The 9,348-nt window shown below is 36.9% G+C and overlaps 1 protein-coding gene across 1 annotated transcript; it reads left to right on the forward strand.

Annotated features, from left to right (window-relative positions):
- Nucleotides 1-3,728: 3,728 nt before the first annotated feature.
- LOC121881539 (antimicrobial peptide NK-lysin-like) lies at nucleotides 3,729-5,273 on the forward strand. The gene is made up of 4 exons (XM_042389386.1): nucleotides 3,729-3,811; nucleotides 3,890-3,999; nucleotides 4,162-4,245; nucleotides 4,953-5,273. Exons 1-4 carry the CDS (start codon nucleotides 3,769-3,771, stop codon nucleotides 5,112-5,114), a joined length of 399 nt encoding a protein of 132 aa, XP_042245320.1. The 5' UTR covers nucleotides 3,729-3,768; the 3' UTR covers nucleotides 5,115-5,273.
- The last annotated feature ends 4,075 nt before the right edge of the window (nucleotides 5,274-9,348 follow it).

Below are 9,348 nucleotides of genomic sequence, written 5' to 3' on the forward strand. Positions count from 1 at the left end.
CAAAGATACAATTCAGGCTTTTAGTCATAAAAATATTATATCAGACTCCAGAAGTTACCTGGGCCATGGTCCCCCTGCCCCCTGCTTCTGCTGTCCCTGCCCTGTGCGGACTTTAAAGTTGCAATACATGACATTCAGCCATTAGATGTCTCACTATAGCACCAACATCTCAAACTAGGCAGTGCTGATCAAATATGGATCACGATTCTGTTAGTGCATTGTCTATTTCTCACCTCAAATGTTTTCAGAAACATATTTTAGTGTACTGTTTAGCTGTAATTTGAGAAAGTTTGTGGCCACCATCTTGGAAACGGATATGGAGGGACTCACCAAAACAATGAACAGAGAAAACATACAGACAACACACACAGAGGGAGTGTGACTTCACTCACTGCTCAGGTTGCCATTACTTCACTATATCTTTACATAAAAAATAGTTGTTTCCTGAAATCCAGTGAGGCTCAATGTCATTTATTGGACCTTTAAGCTTCAATAATCAATATTCTTACATGAAGGTCAAATGTCATCTGTAATGAAAACGATGTTTCCCTCAGCTCTACAAGACTTTTAGCTTCTTTCAGTTCATTGTTTTGGTTTTTATGACCTGCAACTTCATTATTGTGTGTCACTCTCTGGACTTCCCAGATGCAGCCAGCACCTGTTTTCAGTGGGAAAAGCTTTGATAAGCTCACTGTAAGTTGCCTGCCCATCACCAAACAGCAGACAGATAAAATTAGCAACTAGCTGGTGAACATAGTGGAGCATTTAGCCGCTAAAGAGCCACATATTTCCCATGGAAGTTTGTAGAGCAAAACAGAGCTACTGTAGAGAGAGAGAGTGAATATTGGACTTGCATTTGTCAGATGGTCAGATGGTCAGATGGTTTAAGTCTTGGTCAAGTCAATGGAGCAGATCCACCGATTTATAATATATATTTAAAGAAACATTTTGAATGGGATCAATGTACTTTTTCAGGGTTTACTCTGTAAAAGGGAAGATGCAGGACATTATAGGTATTTCCATAACCTCTGTTGACCTCTGTTTAGACCTTAGACTAACGAACTTATGGTAGAGAGGTGAATGTAGCAGAAAGGAGAGAGCTGAAGGTGTTGGTGGTGTACATTTCCTTCTCAGCAGCTGAACCTGTGAAAACCAAAAAAAAAAAAGAAAAGAAAGGAAAAGAAAAACACCCAAATTCTCAGAATGTCTTTGTACAAATATTGGTGAACCGACCTGCAATGTTTGACATTCAAACAGTTTAATCATCAATATTAGATTATCAAGGTGTGTGGATTTGGAGAGAAACCCTGAAGTGCTGAAATTTCCAACTCATTTTCTAGCACCACGTGCTTGGAAACCGCTCGCTCATTGGAAGCAGAATTGTTCAAAGTGCTTTGTGTACTCAAGCTCATCGGATGATGCAACACTTACAAACCAAATCCACAGTTGTGGTCGAATAAAACTGTTATGCTTCGTCTGGCTGTTTGCAGAAAATACTGAAACTTTCAAACTGGTCATGTGACACAATGTAGATGGAGGCCTTTGTTTGTCAGTGGTCCAAGAGGTGCATGAAGTGGTCTCAGCAGCACAAAATCACATTATCACAAGTCATTCCACATTTTCAACTAAATTATTAGTCAAGAATAATGTTGACTAAACATGTTTTTTTTTAATATTATCTGCCTGATGCAAGTTTCAAGTCTCTGCAAGACTCTTATTCTATCAAGTGCAACAAGTACGCTTGTTGGCAGTAATGTTAAGTATACATGTTTTGTAGAGAAAAAAATACTACAACCTGCTATAAAAAGCTCTTTTAGGGAAGAAGAAAAAGTGATTTGATTGATCATTATCAAAGCCAGTCCGCCACACGGACAGAAAACGATTAATGCCAAAAGATCTTTGTGTGCAATGTGTTCCTGCCCACATTTACAAATATCCTTGGCTGCTTTTATGCACTATTAAGTGCAGGCTATTACTTTTACGCAAAAGAAGACCATCTTCTCAGGCCTCTGTAGACTCCACAAAACACGAGGACATCAACGACAACTCAATTACATAAAAAGTCTTTCTCACAAATTTTTGTACTTCTATCTTTATGAGGCTCCTCCATTAACTACAATATATTAATCCCCATTAACATTTTACACATTTCGCATATACAAAACTGCAGGGGATGTCAGAAACAATATCTTTGCATTGATTGGGATTTGTTTTCTTTCACAAGACGATGGGAGAAACCAGAACCTAGAGTGAATAATATGAGTTATTTTTGCCCTGGAAAGCTCCACTATACAATATGTTGTGTAAATGAAGTGGAATATCTTGCACCATATGAGAAATATAATGTATGTTAATGGAGTGGACAAAATATTAGGAACACCATTCAATATAATGCACTCCAGTGCACCACCAACACTCACTACAACCTCAATAACAAACATAAAGTAGAATTATCACTTTTCTGACTATGTCAACAAAAACTGAAAATGTGTAAGCTTCGTAAAAGTAGAATTTTCGGCAGAGCTGTTGTACTGGATTGCATTAGATTGCACAGGTGAGTGTATTTATGTGTATTTATTTACAAGTACATGAAGTACTCAAATGTCTTCACTTGAAAGATAAAATCTGTGAAAAAAAGAAAAATTAACTTGGAGAAGCTGTCTGCAAGAAGATCACTGCAAAAGTTAAACTGTGAAAGGAAAAAAGCACCTCCCTATCTATAGATCCTACAGATAACATGTAACAGTCACATGGAGTTTGTACTTAATGCACTGAAATCCACTGCTTCTATTATTTCAACTGTTTCCTTTTGATCATGTGCAAACTGCCTGTCATTACCTTTGCAATAAAGAATCTCTGAAGCTGTTGAATTTCAATATACAGGGAGTGATGTAATTCCTACATTTAAAGTCTATTCAGCTTCAGGCTAATTCTATGATGAATTAGTATCACTGTGCAAGGTCAAAGGTCACAGCAAAATGAACTTACAAATAAAATAACTACATTCTTTCATGTTTGTTTGTTACTTATAAAAGGTGAAAATAGAGTAACTATATTTCAACTGAAAAGAGCTCTAGGTTTAGAGCTCAAAGGAGTTAGTTTTTAAAAAATCAGCAATGCTACAGTAATTTTCCTCCTGGGTGTAAAAGCTCAACCCAGGTCAAAAAAGCAGATCCTTATATTTTTAACTTATGTTTAAAGTTTCATCTTGAATGGGAACAATGCACTTTTAGGATTTAAACTCAGAGGACACAGTAAACATATGTGTAAAAACAACTGAAACACTCCCTGTACTGATAACCATGCTATCACCTTCAGTTTGACATGATCTGATATGTCAGACATGTTTCTACCCCTTTAAAACTGAGATTCTGACAATACTTGTATGTATTCTTTGATATTAGTGCTCAGATAAAGTGTATGCTAATATCAGATGCATTTGACTGCATTCTGCACTATGCACCATTCATTATTACAAAAAAAGTCAGCAGGTCAAACATATATCAAATGTATATTCAACAATATATATTTTCTTTGTAAGTTATCTGGTCTATTAGGGTATAAAATAAAACATGCCTGCAATTGCTTATTTTAAAAAGTTGATTTGCATATTTTGGAAAAACAAAAAAAATCCTGTTTGACGTTTGCAAGCACACTTGTGGGTTGTGATACGTGTGGTTCAGAGGGGGTTTGCAGCCATATGAGGCAGTATAAAAAGCCACAGAAAGATTAGCTGAACACAGCTCTGATGACACAGCAATAACAACCATGATACCAGCCATCAGCATCGCTCTTCTCCTGCTCTCTACAAGTAAGAACGTAATATTATTTACACCATGTTCCTGATAATTTAAGTACCTTTGCAGGATATAATTTATTTTTCTTTTAGCTGTTGTAAAGTCGTGGGGGTCTCTGGAGGACCAAACTGAAGCAGAGGGGGATTTTTCATCCCAGTTTAAACAGCATGTGAGGGAGGGTGCTGACCATCATGCAGAGAAGGTGAGAAACTATATCACACATATTAAAACCTCAAGGCCTCTTCTTTCATTTAGCTATGTCGTGTCATCATGTTTCTGTTTGACTGACGCATCAACATGTGGGCTAAACATATGAACTGACTGTTATTTGGTGTGACGTAAACTGAAATTATTTTATATGCAGGAAGGATACTTTGACCAATATTGTGAGGCCTGCAAGGACATCGTCACTAAAGCACAGCAGAAGTTGGCCGGGAATAATTCAAAGGTGATCAATGCAAAATGTTGTACAGGAGGTTAATAATACCAAACCTGACTGAAGCAAACTTTTTCAAAATATGAACTCTCATTTGATTCTTATGTCCACATTTTGCCATAATCAAAGTTTTAAAAAATGGTCTCACTGATTTTGTTATAGTCAAGCCCTGATGAAGGATAGGGTTAGGGTTAGGGTTACTAACCCTTTTATGTTTTAGCTGAAAATGTTTAAGATAATAACAATAACCCTAACCCTAAAAATCATTCAGATGAAAATATGAATGATGATGGGTCTCAGAAAGCTGTAGCCTAATTTTAAGGGGGAAACAGTTTGGGAAATACTGTGTTACTTGGTTATTTTTCCTTTGAGAGATTTTAGTTGTAAATAAATGATAATTACATATTGCTGTGCACATTTACATTTTTTGGTGCAGTGGTGGTGGAAGTGGAATGTTATTGCATTACAGTGGTTCTTACATGCAAAAAAACCCTGTCTATCTAACATTATACAGTACAGTGGAGAGAAGCTAATTGTTGACCTCTGATATAGTATATGTTATTTTATGAATGTTTATTTTTATGACTTGAAGATATTTGGATGTTGCTATGATCAAAACCATACTAAATTAGACTCACGTCCCCTTTAATGAATTTATCTTGCCAGTTATCACTCAACAAAGCGATTCTTGTCAAATATTTATATGTTTTTTATTGAAGGAAGAAATTAAGAAGCAGATGGATGCTTCCTGCAGTACACCTTCAATCCTGAGACAACTATGCAAGAAAATCATCAAACAGTCCAAAGACAAACTGATTGATGGTATAGCCAAAGGCGGGAGTCCCTTGGATATATGTCGTAAACTGAGATACTGCAAGTGAAATTCACCTGTCTATAGATACTACATACAATGTAATGCATCTGCCTCACAATGAATGTTTCAGCTGTTTGATTCTGATTATAAAAGTCACATAAAAGTGTACATGATGTCTTGTGCTTGCCTTTGCAATAAAGAAGCTGTGCAGCTATTTCTCATCTTCGTAAAGTGATATATTTCTTACGTTCTTAAATAAACTAACAGTAAGACATATTTCTGTGATACACTGACTTTTCTCTCTCCTTACAAAGCTGATAAGTAGTTTAAGGGAAATTATTGTATGAAAATATACACTTGTATGAACTAAAAGCACTGAATGACAGTCATAGAAAGCATATTTGTGTGTCTGGACAGTAGGTTCCTGTGTGAAGGAGAAACCTAGTATATCCTGCCATGTGCGTTTGGTTATAACTACACATAGAGTAGTCACAACAACTCTCAGCGGTTGGTGAGAAAGAGATAAAGAGATAAAGGAGTTTTCACTCACTCTCTGTGAGTATGTCATGCTCTGAGCCTTAAAGAAAGTGTGATAATATTGTGTTGAGAAATATCTCTCTCCACATTTCCACTCCCCCCTCCCTACCCTAGATCCGGGGGAGATAGCAGGTCAACAATATATGACACGTAGAAGTGGTACACATCATCTGAAAGCTTGGAGCCTGCATATTAATTTGAGATGCATCTCAGCACCGTGGAAAGTTTTTCTTTCTTTTCACTTTCAAAATCTGTAATAAACATTGTGTTTTGGTTAGTTGCCTATTCAGATTTTGAAAGTTTAGAGTGTATAGGGGACTAGAACATTATGATGAAAGTATATGATGGTCATTCCCATGATCAATTTTGTCTCATAAGTTGTTCTATCAATTTTAGGGTTGATACCATTTGTTATACAGATTTGGTGCAAAATTTAACCATTTTTGACCAATTGAGAATTGACAAAAGTGGTCAAAAATCCCTCAAAAATACCACATTAAGACACCAAGACCTTGTAGAACACCATATAAATACTCATGTTGAGATTTGGTGTCATTTTACAGAATGAGGCCGAGTTTTAAAAAATGGTCTCATTACAATGAAATGGTTACTATGGGGACTAACATCATCAGACATGAATACAATTGGGCTCATTGAATCCACAAGAGCCTCAGCTTTCCAGTCACACCAAATTTATGCAATTCCAAGGTGGTTTAGGGACCCCAGTATGCAGAAATATTGATATACACCATTTTTAGAATAGGTTAAAATAACATATTTATACTGCATGCAAAAAACTGCATGGTTTTTGTCCAAAACTGCATGGGATCAACATAAAGTGGGCATGTCTGTAAAGGAGAGACTTGTGGGTACCCATAGAACCCATTTTCATTCAGATATCTTGAGGTGAGAGGTCAAGGGACCCCTTTGAAAATGGCCATGCTAGTTTTTCACTGCCATGCTACAGTCTCTTCACTGTAGCTTTAAAATCCTCACAGACACACGGTCTCTTTTCACGCCAAGAGTCGTTTACGAACCTTTCTCAGGGGAGGGAGACTTCCTGGGTCTTAGGCGACTTGTAGTCCCTTCAGCAGCTGCACACATTTGACCTGTTTGGAGAATAAGTGAAGGAGGGAATGAGACTGGCATCCTGGATGAGCCCCCAAATTGTGGTGGCAATTTACCTGATGCACTTGACTTCAACGAGGAAAGAGACAATTCTCAACACAGTTTTGTCACACTTCCGTTAATGCTCAGAGCATGGTACACTTATACACTCGATACAGACATACAAGGTGCTGTAGAGGAGTGAGTCCTTAAGAGTGGGGCGAAAACTCCTTTATCTCTTTCTTACCAACCTCTAAGAGTTGTTGTGACTATTCTATGTGTAGTTATACCCAAACAGACATGACTCTTAAACACAGGAACATACTGTTCAGACAAACAAACATGACTTATTATGAACGCAGCCTACAGTAATTTCTAACTTAATTTGATTAAGAATAATCAAAAGGGAGGAAATGTGAGGGAGGTTACTGTATGAATATGTACACGTGCTTGTGTGAACTTGTGAAAAGTTGAAAGTGCTTAGTGACAACACAAGTGTTTGTGTGCAGCTCGGTACCATCATATAGGGCTGTAAATAGAGAGACTGAAAAAGATATGTGTGTGTGAATGTGTGTATGTGTGTGTGTGTGTGCATGTGTGTGTGTGTGTGTGTGTGTGTGTGTGTGTGTGTGTGTGTGTGTGTGTGTGTGTGCATGGTGTGTGTGTGCGTGTGTGTGTGTGTGTGTGAATGGGACTCAGTGAACCAGCTGCAGACAAAAAATTTAATCAGTATGGAATAAATTCAGTAATTAAAAGTAAATAGCAGATATAATAGTAAATAAAAATTTTGTAGTGTAACGCAAAGCTGACTGTATTTGTCTCCATAGTAACGGTCAATGAGGCTTATGGGTAATGCAGCCACTTCCGCAATTGAAAACTTTATTTCTAAGAATTGAAGGAGAAATTATTAAAATGGATGGACATAACATTAACCTATTGTACTGTTGAGTTATCAAGGACACATCATGTTTTTGTACTGAGAAATGTTAAAGATATCAAACTATGACACCGTGCAGAAAATACTTCCCAGCAGCGTGTCGTCCTATCCGCCCACCAGACTGATACAGACTGATAAAAGTGAAATAAAGAAATGAAAACAAGGATAAAATCTTGTGATTAAATGTTGAGTAATGTAGCAGTTATAGATTAAAAAATGAAAAACAATTGAGAAAAAACAATAAAGCAATAAAGAAACAAACAAACAGACACAAAAGATACTTCCAATTGAAATACATTAGTTTTGAAGTTGTGCTGAGTGTCATGAAAAAAAAGGAAAATTCCTGTTCATGTACACGAATCTATAGATTAAATTTCATTACTATTTCACAAACTGCCATGAGACTGGGTTGCCTCCCGTACTGACATCTTTAAAAACACATCACAGATTTTGTTTTTTAAAAAGGCTTAATGTTTTTCTAAAACAGATGGTCACTGTAGTTTTTAGTTTGTTGGGGACTATTTCCAGGGTATTTACAGATGCTCTGGTGAGTATTTATGTTAGCGGGGAGGTGTGAGATTGAAATGCCACAGAAAAGTACGTTAAATCTGGCTTTGGCTACACAGGCAATAAATCTTGTTAGGAGGATCAGTCAATTGTTGGTTTTGGTCTTTTTATTATTGATTTATCGTGAATAACATGAATACAGAAAATCACTAGACTTATGTGTTAAGGTCTATTCAACTTCAGGCTACTGCTATGGTAGCTAAAATGAAATCCTACTCTTGTTTGCTTGTTAAAATGTAGAAAATATAAATCACTGAAATACTTTTGCCATTCAATATCAATAAGCTGGTATGGGTAAAGTTCTACTCAGTGTGATAATGTAATGACGATTTTGCTTCTAAGTCTTAAAACATTCTTAACTCAAACTCCAATTACTGTTTTTCTTCTGGAGCTTTCAGCAACACCTTTTCATCAGTAAATGGAGATTGCATTGTTGAAAACAGACCCATCTCCATGACAATGTAACAAACACCATTCGCTGATGAATGAGATGATGGCTGAAATCTCAGAAAAAATTCTGTTAAGTCAGCATTGAGTTAAGACTTTTTTTTGTGTGTGTGTGCACATTGTTTCAGAACACACATATAAAAGCCAACAATTGATTAATGGGATGTAATGAAATGTTTCATCTTGCGGAATGAAACAACTTCTCATAAACATATAATTTCCAGCCTTTAGCCCCATTCAAAACAAAACAAAACCTTTCAGCTGAGGGGAAGCTGCTGTGTAAAACAGCACAGCGTCGTTCTTCTGTATTCGAGTGCAACACAGATGAACTGCTCAGTGGGACTTTAATCCTCGAACAGACAGATCAGAAAATAAAACAAATATTGCAGTATTGTATGTGATATTCAGATAGTGAAACATTGTAGCAGAAATACTGTGGTTCTATCATTTCCTTTCATGGCAACAGCTGATGTGAGTGAGTGCAGCAACTGGAAAAGATGACGGAGTTGATGAGTAGGAAGTGTGAGCATTTTGTGTGAAGGTGGTCTTCAGGAAACCATGTGAGAATGTTCTGCACTGTGGTCGGCTACAGGTTGTGGTTTGAATTTCCGTCAGTGAAGGCTTTGCAGTGGGGTGTTGCTGTGTTCTCACTCACCTCCTCCAGGTATAAAAGATGCGTTATTGCACACTCTCAGAGACACACACT

Source organism: Thunnus maccoyii, chromosome 16, assembly GCF_910596095.1.
Source record: "Thunnus maccoyii chromosome 16, fThuMac1.1, whole genome shotgun sequence".
In the NCBI taxonomy this organism is placed as follows: Eukaryota; Metazoa; Chordata; class Actinopteri; order Scombriformes; family Scombridae; genus Thunnus; species Thunnus maccoyii.

Excerpts from the sequence above, each read along its gene's own strand:
- LOC121881539 (XM_042389386.1), top strand. The coding sequence starts at position 3,769 with ATGATACCAGCCATCAGCATCGCTCTTCTCCTGCTCTCTACAA. Across the intron at positions 4,000-4,161 it reads CTGACCATCATGCAGAGAAG|GAAGGATACTTTGACCAATA; the intron begins GTGAGAAACTAT and ends TTTTATATGCAG. Across the intron at positions 4,246-4,952 it reads TGGCCGGGAATAATTCAAAG|GAAGAAATTAAGAAGCAGAT; the intron begins GTGATCAATGCA and ends TTTTTATTGAAG.